At 37.2% G+C, this 22,918-nt stretch overlaps 1 protein-coding gene and 1 pseudogene across 2 annotated transcripts in view; one reads left to right on the top strand and one right to left on the bottom strand.

Moving 5' to 3' along the window:
* CRAMP1 (cramped chromatin regulator homolog 1) overlaps window positions 1-22,918 on the top strand; it is a 119,881-nt gene that overhangs the window by 17,335 nt on the left and 79,628 nt on the right. For both annotated transcript variants that reach the window (XM_036738512.1, XM_036738511.1), the window contains exon 3: window positions 21,177-21,370. In XM_036738512.1, the coding sequence (XP_036594407.1) occupies window positions 21,177-21,370 (194 nt within the window). The remainder of the gene's footprint in view (window positions 1-21,176; window positions 21,371-22,918) is intronic.
* On the bottom strand, window positions 4,389-5,066 carry LOC118831064 (annotated as a pseudogene).

Here is a 22,918-nt window from a genome sequence, read left to right on the forward strand (position 1 = left end):
TCTGACCATGTCACCATTCTACTTAATACTCCAGTGACTTCCTGTCACCTTCAGGATAAAATCATTTGTTTGGTATTTAAAGCCCTTTATAACCTAGACCAGTTTTCTTACTTCGTGCCCCTCCATGTGCTCTTCTGTCCAGTGACACTGGCCTCCTTAATGTTCCTTGAACAAGATACTCTGTTTCTTGGCTCTGGGTATTTTCTCTGGATCTCTCCTATGCCTGGAATGCTCTTCCTCCTCATCTCTGTCTTCTGTCTTCCCTGGCTTCCTTCAAGTCCCAACAGAAATCCTACCTTCTATAGGAATCCTTTCCCAATCCCGCTTAGAGTTCCTTCTCTCTCTTATTTACTTTGTTTTTTTTTCCCTGTACAGAGCTTGTTTGTACATATATTTGCTTGTTGTCTCCTGTAAGACTGTGAGCTCCTTGAGAAACAGCGTCTTTCTTTTGCTTTTCTTTGTGTCTCATGTACTTAGCACAGTGCCTGGCACATAGTTTGTACTTAATAAATGCTTATTGACTAACAAAGGAAACTAATTATATTGAAATACAGTTATTAATTACAAAAGAAGATTAAGAACTCCTAACTTAAACCCCAGCTGTTGCTCTTGGTTGTGCTGCTTTGTTGCTACCTCTCATGAACTTTTCATGAATTAGAGTTATTTAGTTTTATGTGTTTCACTACTTCCTTCTCACTAAACTGTAAGCTCCATGAGAACAGGGACTCTTCTTAGGTGAACTTTGTATTTTGACTAGTAGATAATAAGTGTTTTTTGAGTTAATATATGAAATATAGCTAGTAAGCAAGACTAACCAGAAGGTGTAAGCAAGAAGGCAAATTTGACCTCATAGTTATGGTTGAAACTTGATGGTATGAGACTTGTGATTAGAACATGACTCTGGAATGGTATGCTTTCTTTAAAAGAAACTGTAAGGCTAAGACAGCACTATATATCGAGAAAATAGATTCATGTGAGAACATCCAGAAATCAAAAGGGTATGACGAAGCATGATGAAAAATATTTGAATGAAAATCAGTGGAGACAGAAGTAGAAGAGATATAGTGATCCAAGCGTTCTAAAGAACACTTGGACAGAAGGAAGAAATCTATGAGGAGTTTGGAAACAAGTCACAACGCTACACAGAAATACCATATATTACTGATGAGGAGTTCAGTTACCTGGGTATCTGCTGAAACATTTTCTCTGCCAAAAGCCGAGCAGGTAATTTCTTGACATCCTTTGAAAAGGAAAGATCCTAACAAAGAAGAAATATTGTTCTGGTTCTGATTCTCACTTGACAGGAAAAAATCATTGCTAGGACTGTGAGTAGAAATGACTACATCATCTTCAAAATTGTTGTAGATAAGGAGAATAAAGTTTGACATAACATTCTAACTACATTTTGGAAGAGGAGATTTCCTAGGGTTCTGAAGAAGGATAGGTAAGTTTCCATGGACTGAAATTTACAGGATAAATTTTTATTAGGAAAGTTGTGAAGAATGAAATTCTTTTTTCTGTTCTTTTAAAAAAACTCAGCAACACATTTATTCTGAACTTAAACACCAAAAAATAAGAGCATTTCCACATAAACAACACAAAAAGAATGTGAAACTTAATCTCCGTTTCGCTCATGTTTTATATATATGTATGAAAAAATTCCAAATATTATTTTTAAATGGTCTCGTCTGTACTTCCTTCTGAACTTAATGATTTCCTGTTCATTAAAAAATTCTTACAAATAGCCCTCTTTTTTTGACTTCACAATTGCTTACCTTCCTTCTTCTCTTACCTCTTTTCCCCATTAAAAAAAAACCTGAAAGGTGGGGGAGAAAAACTTTTGTAACAAGTAAGTATGGTAACAAAAATGTGTGCACCTTGAGTCCATTACCTTTCTGTCAAGAGATGGGTAACAGGCTTCATCATAAATTCTCTGGAGACATGGTTGATCTTTAGATTGGTCAGCATTCCCAAGTCTTTCAAAAGTTGTCTTTCTTCTTTAATGTCATTCTTTGTGCAAGCTGACATCTAAGTAGTATCGTGACAAGAGTACTGGCTTTGGAATCAGGAAGACTTATCTTCCTGAGTTCAGTTGCGGCCTCAGATACTTAATAACTGTGTGACCCTTAACAAGTTGCTTAGCCCTGTTTGCCTCAGTTCTTCATCTATAAAATGATCTGGAGAAGGAAATGGCAAGCCACTCCAATATCTTCATCAAGAAAACCCCAAATGGGGGCAGCTAGGTGGTGCAGTGATTAGAGTACCGGCCCTGGAGTCAGGAGGACCTGAGTTCAAATGCGGCCTCAGACACTTGACACACTTACTAGCTGTGTGACCTTGGGCAAATCACTTAACCCCAATTGCCCTGCCTTCCCCCCTCAAAAAAAAAAAAAAAGAAAAGAAAACCCCAAATGAGGTCACAAAGATTTGGACACAACCGGAAAGCCCCTGAACAACCTTTTCAAAGTCATTCTCTTGGTTCTGTTTATTTCACTCTGAATCATTTCTTACTACTCATGAATTTCTGGGATTGTCTTTCTCTTCATTTCTTATGGTGCATTAATATTTCATTACATTCGTAAAACACAGTTTGCTCACCCATTCCTGAGTTGATTGGTAGCTGATAAGATTCTAGTTCTTGGCTTTCTTTTCCCCTACTTTTAGTCTTATCTTTAGGGTTAGGGAATTTGTTTTACATTTTCTTCTACTTTTGCAATCTTTTGATGTTATTTTAGTATTTCTTGCAATCTCATGGAATCATTGATTTCTGTTTGATCTGATCCAGTTTTCAGGAAGTCCATTTCTTGAGTAAGGTTTACCACTTTCCTAAGTTGTTCTTCCAGTTTTTTAGACCTTTTATTTCACTCTTATCTCTTGCTTCATTTCTTTTAGGTACGTATTCATGGTCTTCTGGAAAGTCCATTTTGTCCTTTGAGTCACTGTTTGTAATTTTTACATAATTACTCTACCCTTTTGAGCGTTTAAGCGTATCTCTCTCTAGATGTGCAATGGTGTTTAATACTATTCAGTGTTTCCTGCAGTTTGCTCATCTCTCCAGCTTTATTTCTTGAATTAGGGCATTGTGCCAGCGCCAGGCTTTGCCCTGCACTATGTTTTTGGGTGGGCTTTCTTTGGTCTCCCCAGATTCCTGTGCAGATCTTCACTTCTGGAGGATAGGCCCTCTGGATCTTCAGGGTTCAGCACATTGCATTTTTAGGGCCCTGGGCCTTCTTTGGTGTCTTGGGACAGAGTGCCAAGGCACTTTTGGAGCCCCTGGTCAAGGCTACCAGATCATAGCTGTGCTACTTACTCTGCTTTTCCCTCGGGCTTCCAAAATCCCTGCTTTGGGTTTGCAAGCACCCTGAGGCTTTCTTTAAGAGACTTCATCTCTTGCTTCCTTTAGCCACAGAGCCTTGAAGTTATATGTGTTTTTGGCATTTCTCTGGTCAGGTTCCAGACTTGGGGCTTGTTTGCTTGTACTTGTGCTGGCTTTGCTAATGGCCCCTTTTCCTGTTGCTCATTGGCTTCTGGCTGACTTTTGTGTAGTTCTGGGTTGAAAAAACTCATTTATTGTAGCTCCTAGTTGGATTTCTTTCTTTTCTGCCTACATTTTGAAATGTAGGTTGTTTAACATCATATACACATCCTAAATATATGAACAGTTTTGAATTTAAAATTAAACCTGTTAATATTTAAACATTTGTTGATGTTTATATTTTATATCTTAAAATATAAATTTTCTGAATACTTATAATGCATTTAAATGTAAAATTGTGATAAGGATGATCTGAAATCAGTTTTATTACAATATTGAATAATTCTGAAAGTGTTAGTTGCCTGGCTCCAAAATGCTCAATTATAGCTACTTTCCTTCTGATTAAGATGAAAATGTTTTAGTACAAATGGATTTACACTATTTAAAATAATAGTGGAACTAAGGCCTTCAAAATAGAATGCAACTCTAATAACTTTCAGAATCGTGTTTAAAGAAAAAGTTAAAAAATAAAATCACTTTGCAAAGAAAGCTTTAATTTTATATTATGTATTCATGAAGTAATTCTGAGTTATAAACTACCAACCTATAGCAAATTTAGAACAGGAAAAAGAATAAGACAATAAGGTTTTTAATGTCTCATTACTGAAATCAAAGGTAACAAAAAATTTTAATCAATTACCTTGGGTGCAAAACCTAATTCTAGTCTTTACAAAGAGCAAATATTATTAGAGCTATTAAGTTTAAACATTTTGAAGGAGAATCCCAAATCAAATAGTCAGCAATATGAAACATCATTTGAAGTTTAAATAAAAAAATTGGTAGCAAGAAGATGTAAAAAAAAAATAGTAAAGCTTCAGTCTCAAATACCGAGTAACTAGAGATCAAAAGAATTTTAACAGTGTATATCCCAAGCCTTATTACTTATCAGATATTTTATGGTTCTCAATGATATTTTATTAAATATTTCTAATAAATACAATAGGTGCAGGAACAGATTGATGATATCCAAGTAGAGGTTCATGGCAGCTAGTATATATTCTTTAGGGGAAAGTTTATGCATCAGGAGATGAGTATCATAAATGATGAATCCATAGAACCAGAAGAGCTCTTATCACAGAAAAGATTCCTTCCACTAATTCATTATCATAGAAGAACTTCAAGAATACTGACAAGAATAAACAAACAAAAAGGCGAAAAACTCTCTTCCAAATTGGCTGAAATGTCTCTTAGATTGTAAAGTGTATAGAGTCAAAGCAAAAAATACTGAAGTAATCAGCATAAAAACCTATAGAACAACATATACATTATAGAATGCCAGTTTTAGCAGCAAAGATTCTAGAAATGTAAATCCAAAAAGCAGGTAAAAGTAAATAGGATATTTATGCCTGTTTAACTTGCTGTCCAGAATTGAACCCAAAGATCCAAGGAGAGATACCAGAATTAGTACAGGACAATGCGGAGGTGGATGCTGGCCAAAACCACACTGGTGCCATAGTTGAAGTCATCTTCAAGGGGATGAGAGAGGGTAGCCAGGCTGTGGTGCTGATGGAGAGAGCTTGGCGCCTCTCATTGTATTTTTTGATCATTACTTGGTTTGGCACAAATTTCAAGTTTTTAGGCAACCGTTCAGTCTGCCATCATGGCTGTGAGTCTGTTCTTTTTCAGTCTCTTTAGCTAGTTCATTCTCCATTTCTTTGTCCTAAGTGTGGATCTCTCCCAAGACTCTTTGGGTCCTCTCTTCTCTTTCTCAACACTTTTCCCCTTGGTGTTTACATAAGCTCCAGTGGGCTTAATTATCAGCTCCATACAAATGACTCCTAAATCTATACCTTCAACCCGCATCTCTTGTGAATTCCATCCTTGTATTTCTAGCTGCCTGCTGACCAGACAAAACAATTCATTTTCTCCCGAACTCATTCCTTCTTCAAATTAACATTTATCTGTTCGGGGCACCACTTTTTTCCATCTCACTGAGGTTTATAGCCTCACAGTCATAGCTAACTCTTCTTTATCCCTCACCATCAATTGTCAGTTCGTATTGATTGATCCATAACATCTCTCACATCCATCCCCTTCTGTCTACTTAAACACTTTCTATAACCCTCTTTCCTGCAGTATTATAATATTCTCCTAAGTGATCTCTCAATTATTAGTCTCTCTCTTCCATCTTCCTTACAGCTGCTAAGTTGGTATTCCTAAAATATATCTTAATGTCATTTTCCCACTCACAAATTTTCAGTGGCTCCCTGATCATACCTTTACGATAAAACGGACAAGTCTTTTCCTGGTATCCCACCTATCTTGTCTTGTTTCGTATTACTTGTGTTTGTACCCTGTTTCAGTCAAATTGCTCCTTGTGTACAACATTCCGTTTCCCACCTCTCTGCCTGGACGGGTGATCTTGTTTGGAATGCATTTTGCCTCACCTGCAGCTCTTGAAATCATTTGCTTCTTAGCTGCCACTTACTTTCTTACCTGTGTACTTACATTCCCTCAGTAGAATATAAGCTCTTGGAGAGCAGGGACTGCTAGGCCCAACACAGTGCGTTTGGTTTTTTTCCCCCTGTAAGTGAAAAACCAAAGTAAATAATGGGATAGGAAAAAGTCACTTGGCCCAAATGAATAGTAATGTCAGCTACTGTAAGAACTAATGGGTGTGATTGCTGAGGCATCATCTGTAATCTTTTATATATTATAAAAAATTAACTGTAGAACGGCAATTAGTTGTCCTGATTTTCAAAAGTAGAAAGAGAATGGAGTCTGCAAACACTGGGCCAGCGTGCTTTACTTCAATTCCTTCAAAAATTCTGGAATATATTATAAAGGGATGGTTGGTGAATGTCTACAGAAATAGGGGGTATCCCTCAAAGAATAGCTTTATTTCCCTTTTTGACAAGGTTACTACCCTGGTAGATCAGGGGAATGCTGGGGATTTATATCTGGATTTTAGCAAAGCATTTGATAGTCTTTTATACTGTTTCTTGGAAAAGATGGAAAAAAGTAGATTAGATGACATTGCAATTAGATGGATTTAAAATTGTTTGCATGGCCATACTCATATAGTTGTTATTAATATAGTTCACTGTTACCTTGAGAAGAGGGGTTCGGTGGTGTGCCCCAGAGATCCATGCTTAGTTTTGTGCTGTCATAGGTTTCAAAAACATCTTGACAGGCTAGAACATTGAGCTGAATAGTGCTAATAATGATTATAATTATTATCTACATAATGTTTTGAGGTTTGCAAAATTCAGCAAGGTGCTAGGTGGTACAATGGATAGAGAACTGGACCTAGAGCCTGGAAGACCTGAGTTAAAATAGAATCTAAGATACTTCTTAGCTGAGGCACCTTGGATGAGTCACTTAGCCTCTGTCTACTTCACTTTCCTTATCTGTAAAATGGGAATAATATCTCTCAAGCTTGTTGTGAGGATAAAATGAAGAATACTGTAAAGTACATTGTAAATTTTAAAGTGCTATATAAATACTCACTATTTTACTTGTGGATTTTTTTTTAACCTAAGTTCAGGATGGGGGCATATGGCTAAATAGCAGTACATCTTAATAGACTCCAAACTTAATGTAATTCAGTAGGAGGGTGTGTCTTCCAAGAAAGCAATTGACCAAAGAAGCTAATGAGAACTTAGGCTCCACCTCAGGTTCCTCCGTGCACTGTGGAACTGTTCTTTGGCTAAGTCATAGTGATACTGTGGGATATTTTAAATTTTCAAGGGAAAGTGATATTTGACATTTCTATTTCAGATACTATGTACCCTACAAGTTCAAGATAGTTCACAGTTTAATATATGATTTTTTTTTTCTGGTACTTTTGGCTGCACCAGTAACTTAGTGAACTTACATATGTGATGTCATGTCTTTGTGAAGCTGGATTTTCATTGGCTATTGTGGTAAAAAGCAAGTACCACATGAAAATCAGCGTGGAATAGGAAATGAAGGTAATGGTGTTTAATCTGATTTCAAAGTTTGAGAAGATGTACAGGGCCCAACAGGCACACACATTCCATTAATAAGCAATTGTGATTATTTAAGAAGTGAACTAAAAATGTTATTTTTTCTCTCAGATTACGTCTATTTTTTCAAATGCAAATTTTTCAAATTTTTTCAATATTAGGTTGTTAGAACATAGATACTTGATAAATTGTTTGGACCTAACTACTTAATAAATGGAACTATTAAGTATTTCTTTTGGTCCAGGGAAAATGAAAAAAATCCTTGAGATACAAAATGAACTAAGAAAGTTTGGAAACTTCTTAACCTCACAAAGGAGACATAGCTTCTTAAACATTGTATTCACTTCTGGGCAGCACATTTTAGGAAAGACATTTATAAAGTCTGGAAAGCATCTTGAGGAGGTGACTGCATGGTGAAGGGCCTGCAGTTATTCCCTTTTGAAGGTCAGTTCAGAGAATTTGAGATGTTTAAGCTGGAGAAGAATGGACTTAGAGGGGACATTGTAGTCTCTTAGGTACCTGACTGTCACCCGGCAGAGCTGCAAGTGCTCTTTTTGGCAAAAGAGAGGATTGAATGGAAGTGCAAAGAGACTGATTTAGGCCATGTGTTAAGAAAAGCTTTTTTAACAGTAAGAACTCTCCACTTGTCTCAGGAGGTTGGCTTCCTGGTTGCTGAGAGTCTTCAAGTGAAAGATCATTAAGCAGAAAGGTGTAGAAGGAATTTATTTTTCATGTATCTATTGAATGAGGTGGCCACTAAGGTCCCTTCCAACTCAGAACTTATAGAGATTCCTGATAATTAGTATATATTTTAAATGCCCAGTGTCTTTAGGCACTTATTAAATCTTTGAATTGAATCAATGGCATAAAATATCCATGTGATTAAGTTGTTTTTTTTTTCTCAGCAATAATTTTGGTTCTCAGCATAATGAATTCTGTTTTTCTTCCTTAAACTATTTTGATTGTTTGAGGTCATCAGAAGTTTGAATGGTTTTCTTCCTTGCTTGTTACTGCTGTCTGATCCTTTGACTGAAATGTTAAACCAACTACAGTGTTAGCTAGATTTGCATTTAATAGGCTCACCATAGCATTATCTTTTGAGGAAATTTGTTCTTGTTTCATCCTGTAAAATATGAGTTGATTTGATGACACTGACTTGTTGGAGCCAATTCCCTACATGGCTTATGAAGTACAGATAAAGGGAAAACTTTTAATGAGTATGACATTACATATGTGTAGCTTATGATCCTAATAATCAGGAACACATCTCTGTAGAGAGAATATTTTGGCAGCTGAATAGAGCCCAGAGATCAAAATGCTATTTGTAAAAATTAGGTAGAACATAGAGGAGGTCACAAAAGATAAAATTGACAATTTGATAACATAAAATTAAAAATTTGCGTCATCAGAATGAATTAAGGTAGAATAAGAAGAGAAAACTACCTGTGTAAAATATTTGCATCAGTTATCAGTGATATATCTGATATACAGGTTATATAGGGAATTGACACACATATAACAAGGCTCATTCCCCAGTAGGTAAGTGGACAGAGGATATGGACAAACTTTTCAAGGGAAGAATTGCATAAATGCCCATTTGAAAATAGGAACCAAATCATTAATGGTAAGAGAAAAATTAAAACCATTATTGAGTTGGACCTTATACTCTGTAAATTGGCAAAGACAACTAGTGAATGGGAGGAGCAGTGGTAGAGTTATAAATCGGACCAACCATTGTATGTGTCATGTTTGAACTTTGTAAGGAAAACCTATGGCCCAAGAACACTAATAAACATCTCATTCTATGCTTAGAGCGAGCCCAGCATTAGGTGCTGTCATTGTCCCCGTTTTGTAGATGAGGAAACTTGAGGTGAAGTGACTTGGCCGTGTGCTTGCGAGTGTCTGAGGCACGGTTTCAGAAAGAGGTTTTCTGGCCCCTCAGTCCAGTTTTCCTATCAGCCACCCGAGATAGTCACAGCGTCGGAGCCCCTGCTGGGGAGAACGGGAAGAAGCACAGGGGCCACTGATCAGACTAGAGGAGCTAGGGTGCTTTGTGGGGAGAAATGATGAATATAAGGAATTCAGAAACACATGAAGAATACAGACCTGTATTAGCAAAGCAATAATCACAATATAGACGATAATTGTCAAAATGCCTGCGTGGTTCTGTATGGCAAAATATAAGAGACTCTCCATATAGAAGGTAGAAGAAGTAAAACCAATAAGCCCAATCCATCATAGCAGCAAAGAATTCAATATACAATATCACTGCAGGGAACCACTGCATCTCAAAGACATCTACCCCCCTGCTGGGGCCTTGCCACCAACAGTCACTCACAGCACAGCCACCACATTTGCTCCCTCCCTCAGTTCTTACTGCTCTCTCAGCATTTCCTGTGACACATTTTCCTTTTTCTCTCAGCAAGCTCTTCCTACCACATGTGACTTAGGCTTCCTGTGATGTAAGCAGCTCACATGGCCTATTAAGGGGTGGGAAAGATCTTCAAATCTAAACTGTTATTACATTATCCCATATGCGTTGCAAAATGTATGAAGGCAATAAACACAACATCAACAATAATTGTGAATATGCCTATGTAATTCTGTATCACAAAATATGAGAGACTCTCCATATACAAAGTTGAAGAAGGAAAACATTTATTCAGACACCAGAGGACCAGATCCCATAACCAATAAGACCAATCCATCATAGCAACAACCAGCTCCCCAAACCAGTAAGCCCACTTTATCATAACATCGAAGAACTTAAAACACAATATCACAGCATGAAGCCTCGCCATCCCATGGAACTTCCCCCCACCCCCACCCCTGTACCCCTCGTCAGCCTTCACCCCCCCCCCCCTCCCGCTAGGGCCTTGCCACCAACAGTCACTCACAACACAGTACACATCTGCTCTTTCCTTCACCTCTAACTGCTCTCTCAGCATTTCCTGTGACACACTTTCCTTTTTTTCCTCAGCAAGCTCCTCACACTACATATGACTTAGGCTTCCTGTGATGTCAGCAAGTCACATGGCCTGTGAAAGATATTCAAATCGAAATTGTTATTACAAGACCACGTAGTGGTATTGCTGGATCAAAGGTTACGTACAATTTTATAGCCCTTTGGGCATAGTTCCAAATTACTCTCCAGAATCAGTTCACAATTCTACCAGCAGTGCATTAGTGTTCTAATTTGGAAAAAGTAATTCTTTAAAAAGTACAGAGAATGTTTGTTCTGAAGATCATTCCTTGTTACTTTAATAGCTTGTGTTTGTATAGTACTTAGTCATTTTTCAAAGTACTCTTTTAAATCTTATGTCATTTTATCCATCTTTATATTAAATATAAGAGCAGTGTTTTAAAGATTATGTTGAAAATACTGAAGCTGACGACTTGACAATGATTCTTGCATTCACTTAAAAAGAAGATTTCAACAATGCAATTGTTAAGTTTCCTTTTCTCACCAAGAGTGGATTCCAGAGGTGGGGCGGAGCCAAGATGACAGCTAGAAAGCAGGGACTTGCTTAAGCTCTCCCCCAAATCCCTCCAAACACCTATAAAAATGGCTCTGAACAAATTCTAGAGCTGTGGAACCCACAAAATAGCAGAGGGAAGCAGGTCTCCAGCCCAGGACAGCCTGGATGGTCACTGGGAAAGATCTATTGCACAGTGCTGGGAGAGAAGCACAGCTCAGCATGGTCCACGTCAGAACCAACCAGACGAGGAGTCGGGAGGAGCAGGCCTGAGGGCCATGAATCACTGAGCTGTAGCAGTTACTAGACTTCTCAACCCACAAACGCCAAAGACCATGGAGCAGGTTAGTGGGAAAACTGCTGGATAAGGGGAAGAGTGGTCTGGCCCCATCCCTGGGGGCTAAGGAGGTAGTGCTGCAGCAGCAGCAGGAGAAAGCTCCTGCAGATGCTTCTAGAGCTCCAGTGGTGGCTGCTTCCAGAGTCCCTGGCTCACATGGTGGGAGGAATCAAGCAGTGGATCAGAGCGGGAGTGCAAGGAGCACTTTGCTGGCGCAGAGACGGGTTTTCTTGCTTTGCCCTGCTTGGATCTGGGTTGCGGTTATGGTTGGCGGTTCTTGGGGGAGGAGGAGTGCTGCTGTGGCAGAGCTTGCGGTGATGGTGGAGTAGAAGTAGCTCTGAAAATAGCAGTGCTTGGACCCTAAAGCTTGGGACAAAGTACTCTACAAGCAGTCATACACCATACACTGACAAAAAGCTGAAGGGTCAAGTAGTTGACTAGGAACATGAATAAGCAGCAAAAAAGGAGGCAGACTATTGATTCTTTTTTTTGGTGACAGAGAAGATCAAAACATTCAGCCAGAAGAAGTCAACAAAGTCAAAGAACCTACATCAAAAGCCTTCAGTAAAAATATGAATTGGTTTCAGGCCATGGAAGAGCTCAAAAAGGATTTGGAAAAGCAAGTAAGAGAAGTAGAGGAAAAATTGGGAAGAAAAATGAGAATGATGAAAAAAAACCCCATGAAAAACAAGTCGATAATTTGCTAAAGGAGACCCAGAAAAATACTGAAGAAAATTACACCTTAAAAAGTAGACCAACCCAAATGGCAAAAGAGCTCCAAAAAGCCAATGAGGAGAATACCTTGAAAGGCAGAACTAGCCAAATAGAAAAGGAGGTCCAAAAGACCACTGAAGAAAATACTACCTTAAAAATTAGACTGGAGCAAGTGGAAGCTAGTGACTTTATGAGAAATCAAGAAATTATAAAACAACCAAAGAAGTGAAAAAGTGGAAGACAATGTGAAATATCTCATTGGAAAAACCACTGACCTGAAGAATAGATCCAGGAGAGATAACTTAAAAATTATTTGAACTACCTGAAAACCATGATCAAAAAAAAGAGCCTAGACATCATCTTTCAAGAAATTATCAAGGAGAATTTCCCTGAATGATATTCTAGAGTCAGAGGGTAAAATAGAAGTTGAAAGAATCCACTGGTTGCCTCTTGAAAAAGATCCCAAAAAGAAAACTCTTAGGAATATTGTCACCAAATTCCAGAGCTCCCAGGTCAAGGAGAAAATGTTGCAAGCAGCCAGAAAGAAACAATTTGAATATTGTGGAAACATAATTAGGATAACACAAGATCTAGCAGCTTCTGCATTAAGGGATTGAAGGGCTTGGAATATGATATGCCAGAGGGCAAAGGAGCTAGGATTAAAACCAAGAATCACCTAACCAGCAAAACTGAGTATCATGCTCCAAGGCAAAATATGGATTGTCAATAAAATAGAGGATTTTCAAGCTTTTTCAATGAAAAGACCAGAGCTGAATAGAAAATTTGACTTTCAAACACAAGAATTAAGAGAAGCATGAAAAGGTAAACAAGAAAGAGAAATCATAAGGGACTTATTAAGTTGAACTGTTTTGTTTACATTCCTACATGGAAAGGTGATGTGTGTAATTCATGAGACCTTTCTCAGTATGAGGATAATTGAAGGGCAATATACATATATATAGACAGAGGGCACAGGGTGAGTTGAATATGAAGAGATGATATCTAAAAAAATAAAATTAAGGTGTGAGAGAGGAATATATTGAGAGAGGGAGAAAGGGAGAGATAGAATGGGGAAATTATCTTGCATAAAAGTGGCAAGAAAAAGCAGTTCTGTTGGAAGGGAAGAGGGGGCAGGTGAGGGGGAATGAGTGAATCTTGCTCTCATTGGATTTGATTTGAGGAGTGAATAACATACACACTCAATTGGGTATCTTACCCCATAGGAAAGGAGGAAGGGGATAAAAAAGGGGGGACATAGAAGGGAGGGCAGATGGGGGAGGAGGTAATCAAAAGCAAACACTTTTGAAAAGGGACAGGGTCAAGGGAGAAAATTGAATAAAGGGGGACAGGATAGAATGGAGGGAAATACAGTGAGTCTTTCACGACATGACTATTATGGAAGTACTTTGCGTAATGAAACATGTGGTCTATGTTGAATTGCTTGCCTTCTCAGGGAGGGTGGGTGGGAAGGGAAGAGGGGAGAGAATCTGGAACTCAAAGTTTTAAAATCAGATGCTCAAAAAAAAAAGTTGTTTTTGCATGCAACTGGGAAATAAGATATATAAGGGAATGGGGCATAGAAATCTATCTTGCCCTACAAGAAAGTAAGGGGATGGGTGGGGAGTGGGGTGACAGAAGGGAGGGCAATCAGAATATATGCCATCTTGGAGTGGGGGGGAGGGTAGAAATGGGGAGAAAATTTGTAACTCAAAATCTTTTGGAAATCTGTGCTGAAAGCTAAAAAATATTAAATAATGAAATATGGAATTTATTTTTTTTTATTTTTAGTTTACAACACTCGGTTCTAGATAATTTTGAGTTCCAGATTTTCTTCCCTGCCTCCCCCCTTCCCTCCCCAAGACGGCATGGAATCCCATATAACTTCTACGTATAAGTTCACATTGAATTAATTTACACACTTGTTAAGTTGTGGAGAAGAATTATGACCAATGGAATGAATCATGAGAAAGAAGAAACAGAACCAAAAAAAAAAATAAACCCAAAAACAAAAACAAAAGAGACAAAAAAAAGTGGGGGAAAAAGGCAGGCATGAAGTGTTCCTCAATCTGCATTCATACTTCATAGTTCTTTCTCTGGATGTAGATAGTATTCTCCATCGTCAGTCCTTTGGAGTTGTCTTTGCACCTTGTGTTGTTGAGAAGAGCAAAGTCTATCAGGGTTAGTCATCACAGAATCCATATATCTGTGGTTGTGTATAATGTTCTCCTGGCTCTGCTCTGCTCACTTAGCATTATGTCATGTAGGTTTTTCCAGGTTGTTATGAAGTCCATATCATTCCCATTTCTTATAGCACAATAGTATTCCATTACCTTCATATACCACAGCTTGTTCAGCCATTCCCCAATTGATGGGCATCCCTTTGATTTCCAATTCTTAGCTACCACAAAAAGAGCCGCTAAAAATATTTTTGTACATATGGGTCCTTTTCCCACTTGTGTGATCTCTTTGGGATACAGCCCTAGAAGTGGTATTGCAGGGTCAAAGGGTAAGAACATTTTTATTGTCCTTTGGGCATAGTTCCAAATTGCTGTCCAGAATGGCTGTATCAGTTCACAACTCCACCAGCAATGTAATAATGTTCCAATTTTCCCACATCCTCTCCAGCATTTATCATTTTCCTGTTTTGTAGAGTTTTGATTTGTATTTCTCTAATCAGTAGTGATTTAGAGCATTTTTTCATATGCCTATAGATATCCCAATTTTCTGCTTCCCTCCTAATCTTTGTTGCACTGGCTTTTTTTGTACAAAAGACATTTCAATTTAACATAATAAAAATTATCCATTTTGCATTTTGTAATGCTCTCTATCTCTTGTTGGGTCATGAATTCTTTTCTTTTCCATAAATCTGATAGGCAAACTATTTCTTGCTGTACCAAATTGCTCATAGTATCAGCCTTTATTCCTAAATCATGAACCCATTTTGACTTTATTTTGGTATATGGTCTAAGATATTGGTCTATGCCCAGTTTCTGCCCTACCATTTTCTAATTTTCCCTGCAGTTTTTGTGAAATAGTGAATTCTTAGCCCAGAAGTTGGCCTCCTTGGGTTTATCAAAGAGTATATTGCTATAGTCATTGACCTCTCCATCTTGTGTACCTATTCTATTCCACTGATCCACGCCTCTGTTTCTTAGACAGTACCAGGTAGTTTTGATGACTGCTGCTCTGTAGTACAGTTTAATATCTGGTATGGCTAGGCAACCTTCTCTACCATTTCTTTTCATTAATACCCTAGATATTCTTGTTCTTCCAGATGGATTTTGTTATTATTTTATCCAGCTCTGTAAAATAATTTTTTGGTAGTTCAATTGGTATAGCATGGAATAGATAGATTAATTTAGGTAAAATTGTCATTTTTATGATATTAGCTTGGCCTAACCATGAGCAACTGATATTTTTCCTTTTATTTAGATCTAACTTTGTTCGCGTGAGAAGTGTTTCATAATTATGTTCATATAGTCCCTGGCTTTGTCTTGGCAGATAGACTCCCAAATATTTTATAGTGTCTACAGTAACTTTGAATGGAATTTCTCTTTCTATCTCTTACTGTTGGGCTTTGTTAGTAATGTATAGGAATGCTGAGGATTTATGTGGGTTTATTTAAATCCTGCAACTTTGCTGAAGTTGTTTATTATTTCAAGTAGTTTTTTGCTCGATTCTCTAGGATTCTCTAAGTGAATCATACCATCTGCAAAAAATGATAATTTAGTTTCTTCTTTTCCCATTCTAATTCCTTCAATTTCTTTTTCTTCTCTTATTGCTACAGCTAACGTTTCTAGTACCAAATTGAATTATAGGGGTCATAATGGACATCTTTGTTTCACCCCTGATCTTATTGGGAATGCATCTAGCTTATCCCCATTACAAATAATGCTTGTTGATGGTTTTAGGTAGATGCTATTTATAATTTTAAGAATGGCTTCATTTATTCCTATGCTTCCTAGTGTTTTTAATAGGAATGGGTGTTGTATTTTGTCAGAGGCTTTTTCTGCTTCTATTGAGATTATCATATGGTTTCTACTAGTTTTGTTGTTGATATGGTCAATTACGCTAATAGTTTTCCTAATGTTGAACCAGCCTTGCATTCTTGGAATAAACTCTACCTGGTCATAGTGTATTATTCTCATGATAAGTTGCTGCATTCTTGTTGCTAATATTTTATTTAAAATTTTTGCATCAATATTCATTAGGGAAATGGGTCTATAATTTTCTTTCTCTGTTTTGACTCTACCTGCTTTGGGTATTAGTACCATATTTGTGTCATAAAAAGAATTTGGTAGGACTCCTCCTTCGCCTATTTTCCCAAATAGTCTACAAATTATAGGAATTAATTGTTCTTTAAATGTTTGATAGAATTCACATGTAAAACCACGAGGCCCTGGAGATTTTTTCCTAGGGAGTTCATTGATGGCGTGCTCAATTTCTTTTTCTGAGATGGGGTTATTTAGAAATTTTACTTCCTCCTCTGTTAACCTGGGCAATTTATGTTTGTGTAGATATTCATCCATATCTCTAAAGTTGTCAAATTTATGGGCATGCAATTGGGTAAAATAATTCCTAATTATTGTTTTGATTTCCTCTTCATTAGAGGTGAACTCACCCTTTTCATTTTTGATACTGGCAATTTGATTTTCTCCTTTCTTTTTTTTAATCAAATTGACCAAAGTTTTATCAATTTTATTGGTTTTTTCATAAAACCAGCTCTTTGTTTTATTTATTAATTCAATAGTTTTCTTGGTTTCAGTTTTATTAATCTCTCCTTTGATTTTCAGTATTTCTAATTTGGTATTTAATTGGGGATTTTCAATTTGTTCTTTTTCCAGCTTTTTTAGTTGTATGCCGAAATCATTGATCTCCATTTTCCCTATTTTATTCCTGTAAGCATTTAGAGATATAAAACTTCCCCTAAGAACTGCTTTTGATGCATCCCATAAGTTTTGGTATGTTGTCTCATTATTGTCATTCTCTTGAATGATGTTATTGTTTCTCTGATTTGTTGTTTGGCCCACTCATTCTTTAGAATTAGATTATTTAGTTTCCAATTAATTTTTAGCTTATTTTTCCATGGTTCTTTGTTACAAATAATTTCTATTGCATCATGATCTGAAAAGTGTGCTTTGACTACTTCTGCCTTTCTGCACTGGATTGTGAGGTTTTTATGCCCTAGTATATGGTCAGTTTTTGAATATGTGCCATGTACTGCTGAGAAGAAAGTATATTCCTTTTTATCTCCATTCAGTTTTCTCCAGAGGTCTATCATATCTGCCTTTTCTAAAATTCTGTTCACCTCCTTCTTATTTATTTTGAGGTTAGATTTATCAAGTTCAGAAAGGGGGAGGTTGAGGTCTCCCAATATTATAATTTTGCTGTCTATTTCTTCCTATAACTTCTTCACCTCTCCTCTAATAATTTGCATGCCATACCACTTGGTGCATATATGTTAAACAGTGATATTGCTCCATTGTTTACAATGCCTTTTAGCAGGATGTAGTATCCTTCCTTATCTCTTTTAATTAAATCTATCTTTACTTTTGCTTTGTCTGAGATTAGGATTGCTACACCTGCTTATTTTACTTTAGCTGAACACAATATATTTTACTCCAGCCTTTTACCTTTACCTTGTGCGTATCCCCCTGTTTCAAATGCGTTTCTTGTAAACAGCATATTGTAGGATTATGGTTTTTAATCCATTCTGCTCTCTGCTTCCGTTTTATGGGAGAGTTCATCCCATTCACATTCACAGTTATGATTTCTATCTGTGTCTTTTTCTCCATCCTATTTCCCCCCATTTATGCTTTTATTTCTCCCTTTCCCCTTCCCCTCCTCAACAAAGTTTTCCTTTTCCTCAGTTTACCCTCCCTCTTTATTCCCCTCCCTTATCTTACCATTTCCCACTTGCTACTTCTCCCTTCCCTTCTGACTACCCCCCTCCCTTTTTCCCCCTTTCACCTCCTACTACCTGTATTTTAAAAATGTGTTTTGCTTTGTAAAGTTCCTTGATGTGCTGCTACTGTATGGTCAGAGAAACTAAGGGGTAGGGAGTAACGGACAGTATGTGAGCATTAATATTTATTTACTTCCTTTAGATTTGTAGATAAATAATTTGCTCCACCCCCACACACCCTTTTTAACTGATGTATGTGTTGTTCTGGACTTATAATTTCATTTTTTTAAAAAAAATTTATTTAATTTTAGTTTTCAACATTTACTTCCATAAACATCAAAATTTTTTCTGCCTCCCTCCCTTTCCCCCTCCCCAAGATGGCTGGGTGCAATCTTATAAAGGCTCTACATATACATTCTTATTAAATATGTTTTCACATTTGTCATGTTGTAAAGAAGAATTAGAATGAATGGGAGAAACCACCAGAAAGAAAAGACAAAACAAAATTTAACAGAAAAAGACAGAGCAAATAGTATGTTGTGCTCTGCATTCAGATTCCATAGTTCTTTCTGAGGCTGTGGACAGCATTTTCCATCATGAGTCTTTTGGAGTTGTCTTAGATCCTTGCATTGCTAAGAGCTAATGGATTTATTATTTTTTATATGTCACTGACTTCCACTGTGGAAAGCCTCCTTTACCAATTCAGATTTGCAATTGCTCTGTAACTTTTAGTCAGAGAGTTGTAGGAAGCACTGAGAAGTTAGGTAGATAAGCAGGTAAAGCATTTTTAAGCATTTCGTATGTGACTGGTCCTTTGCTAAGTGACTTGCTTAGGGTTACATAACCAGTATGGGCCTGTGGAATAACTTGATCTCATATTTTCCTGACTTTGAAGCTTCTCTCTATCCATTATATGATGTTCTTCTACCATAATTTTTTTTTCAAGGAGAAACTGGCCTCTCTCCTTTCTCTTTCCTTTAGGGGCAAGGACTTTCTTACTATTGTATTTGTATCTCCAGCACTTAGTCATTTAGCCAATAAACATTTATTAAGCATTTAACTGGGATACAAAAAAGGCAAAAACAGTCCTTGCTCTCAAGGAGTTCAAATTCTAATGGGGGAGGCAACATGCAAATAGCCATCTATATACCAGATATATGCACAGTGTATATTAAATGAAAAGTAATCTCAGAGAGAAGGGACTAATAGCAAGCAGGACCAGAAAAAGCCACTTGCTTGAGATTTGAGCCTCGTTGAAGGAAGCCATGGATATGAGGGATTAGAATCTTCCAGGTTTGAGGAGCAGCTAGTGAGTGCAAAGGCATGGGGACTGGAGATAGGACGTTAGGCGCAAGAGATAGAGAGTGGAGCAGTGCCGCCAAAGCAGTGTCGGTCAAAGGAGATTTGGAAAGAAATTAGGTAGGACAAAGGTAGGAAGGGGAGCAGAATATGAAGGGCTCAGTGTCATGTGGAGGGTTTTCTGTTTGATACTAAAGATAATAGGAAGCCACTAGAGTTTACTAAGTGGTAGGGGAAAGAGATTGTGGTCAGACTTGTCTTTCAGGAAGATAAGTTTGTCAGTTGAGTGGAAGATAGATAAGAGTGGTGAGAGACAAAGAAACATGAAGACTAATTAGAAGCCTGTTGCAGTAGTCCAGGCAAGAGGTGATGAGGGTCTGAACTAAGATTGTAGCTATGTTACTGGCGTGAAGAATCCAGGATAGTATTGAGATAGTGAGCCTAGGTGACTGGGAATATGGTGGTGCCCTCAACAGTAATAGGAAAATTAGGAAGAAGGGAAGGTTTAGAGAGAAAGATAGTTCTATTATGGTCATGTTGAGTTTGACATTCAATTCAGGGTGTCAAAGGGTATTAAGTGTTTAATACTATATTTTCATTCACTCTTAGCATCTTTCTAATATCACTAAGAACTCTAGGAATTGAAAAGGTTCAGAATTCGAAAAATTATATCTCTCCACCTCGGATGCTAAAATGAAATTTTTTGCTTTGAGAGTGAAAAATAGAATCCAGAGTATCAGGTCTTTGTCTAAGGATAAAATGATCCATTTGTGAAATTTTAATAGAATTTATGTGACTTTTTAAACACATTTAACTTTTTCATTACAAATGTGAATTTAAACATTTAGAAAGATGTTAAGATGTATTTTAATACATATTTTATTTGAAATCCAGAAAAGACATGGGAATTTCATAGTTTTCATTTCCTGATTTCCATAGCTATTGGCATTTTTAAAAAACAAGATCCACTTATCATTCAAACATTTAAAAATTTAATGAATTGAGTCACAGATTTATTTTTAAGAATCAACACACTGTGAACCACTGTCCTTTATATCTACCCTTTTACTCTAGTTTTCGTTGGCTAGATTGCCGATATGCATACATACATACATACATACACACTGTATGTGTGTATATATAGTGATTTCATTGGTACTATATTTGCAGCTAGTTAGCTCATGTCCAGTTTGTTTGGCACTTTTCACAGTTGAGTAAAAAATGTCATGTTGGGCTATCAGCTTCCCTAACGTAGACATCATTCATCGTTTAAACTATTGGGTTGAGACTAGAACCATCAACGGAGACATAGTTCATTAGTTTGCTTTTCATTGTTGAAAATGAAGTAATTGCTAATCCAGCTGTCATTGGAATGAAATTCCATTGCTAAGCTAGTCATTAACTTTTTGAATTGTAGTCTCCTTTCAATAATTATAAAGGATTACTAAGTGAAGATATGTGGAAAAGGCCAGTAAGTTGTGGTAAAGTGAAAATGTGTGATGTAGGGATTAGGGTGCAGAGCAGCATAAAAGAATTGATTTTTACATAGAGAGGAAACAAAACTAGCAATTAGAGGCTGATGAAAAACCTAACCAGACTGGTTACCTGTACAACTTTTGGCTATCTGTTTCAGTCTTGTCTGTTTAGTATGGGACATGAAAATCTACCGTTGGAAAAAAAATCCCTCAGAGTACATGTCCTATTATTATTTCTATCTTACTGCTACTTGAACTACTTTACTTAATTTTCATTTATTTCTATCTTCAACTCATCACTATCTGAAGAATTTTTTGAAATCGTTAAATAAATTAATGCAATAACCACCACAAATGCTCAGTAGATATTTTTTGTTTGGTTATAGTCTCATGGTCTTGTGAGCTCTGTTGATGTTCCACAACAGATGTTCCACAGGATAACTTCATTTGCTGGGAATCATGAATGCCACGGTGTTAACCCATCATACTTTGTTTCCTTCTCCCAGGGGCAGACAGTGGAGGGCCATCTTCTGGCAGTGTATCAGGAATCACAGCCAATGCGCCTTCTGGAAACTCTAAATCATCTACCAGGAGCCTCGGTTCCTCTAGTGGAGAGAAGGAAGAAGGTAAAAAGGTCCGGCGCCAATGGGAGTCGTGGAGCACCGAGGACAAGAACACTTTCTTCGAGGGACTGTATGAGGTGGGCGATGGACTGATGAAAGAAAACACAGTTTTCCCTCACATCCATTCTGTTGGTCTGTCGGTTTGTCCCCACTGCTTTTTTGTCTCTTTTCTTGTGGCACTTAGGCCATATGCCTGTGCTAATGAATATGCTTTTTTCATACCATTCAGTAAAAAACAGAGATCTGAAAGTAGCTTTGAATATATCAGTCACCTACAATATACACAGCATCAAACAGCTTTTTCTAAAACTTTCTTGTTATAGCTTTCTTATTTCATGCTGTTAAGGTGACTGTTGGGATCTGGTCTTTAGTAATTCTTTGTCTCTCTTTTGTAGTAGCCCAAAAGTCTGGGATGATTTGTTGTTAAAGCCTAGGTGTTTCGAGGTCTAAGGTAGAGGTATAGGACTGGGACATTCCTTGTTAAAATGATCAGGAAGGAGGATACTTCCAAATAATAGGTTTGAGCATCCAGAACTTAACAGCAATCCACCCTGGAGTCATGTTAGAGCATTAACCGACAGCTTTCTTTCTCTGAGGTCGATAACCAATAAATTAGTTTGGATAATTTTTCTTTGGATAAGGCCCTGAACCTTATATGTGTTAAGAACAAATTGGTTTAGAATAGTGTGATGATATGGAGGCAGAGTTGTCCTGGTTAGAATGTACTTGTTTTGTGTTTACCACTCTGTAAAGCAGTTGCTTGATGAACTTGTGTGTTCCTTTAGTTTTTCCATGTGAGACCTCTGAAATAAAGTATAGTTAGATTCTTGTTAGATTCTCCTCACTCTGAGACAGGCTTCCAATCTGAGTATAAGTTGTCTTGTCTGGTATAGGAATTTTCTTGTTATATTATTTTTAGATCTCTTTTACTGTCTCTTTGGACTACAGTTTTTAGGGAGGATTGTGAGATTTCTTATCTACCTTATTTAGGCTTTTCTAATAGTGGGCTTCATTATTAATTTGAGTGTAGCAATTGAGAGAAAAACTACTCTTTCAGTAATTTGTTATCCATGGTTATCCATTAGTTTTGCTTACTTGTCACTAAATAGAAGTCCTTTCCTTTCCCTTGGAATTGCTTGAGATCTTACAGAAAGTTGTCATTAAGGGGACAGTGGAGAGAACTCTGGGAGTCTGGGCTAAAGTCACAGTTTTGCTTTCTTTCACCACAGAGACTTTGGGCAAGTCACTTAAGAGCTTTGGTCTTTAGTTTCTTCCTCTGTTGTAAAAGGAGGGGGTTGGACTAGATGACCTCTGTGGTTCCTTTCAGCTCTGAATCTCTGATCCTTTAGCGTTTGATTAATACTGTCCTGTTAACTATTCCATTCATAATTTGGGTTTCCTTTTTTTTTTTTTGTCTCAACCCCTGGATTCATCTATGTAAAGAACTTTTAGTGTAGAAATTTACTTCACTGATGCAAATAGGCTACTGCTTTGTAATGTAGAGTCTTCAAGTTGTCTTGGGCACTAAAAGGTACCTGCCCCTGCTGAGTTTGTCTGAGGCAGTACTTTCTTGAGTCTCTGCCTTTCTTTTAAGGTTTTTATAACATGCTATTTTATATATGGTT

This window comes from Trichosurus vulpecula, chromosome 9 (genome assembly GCF_011100635.1).
Source record: "Trichosurus vulpecula isolate mTriVul1 chromosome 9, mTriVul1.pri, whole genome shotgun sequence".
NCBI classification, from domain to species: Eukaryota; Metazoa; Chordata; class Mammalia; order Diprotodontia; family Phalangeridae; genus Trichosurus; species Trichosurus vulpecula.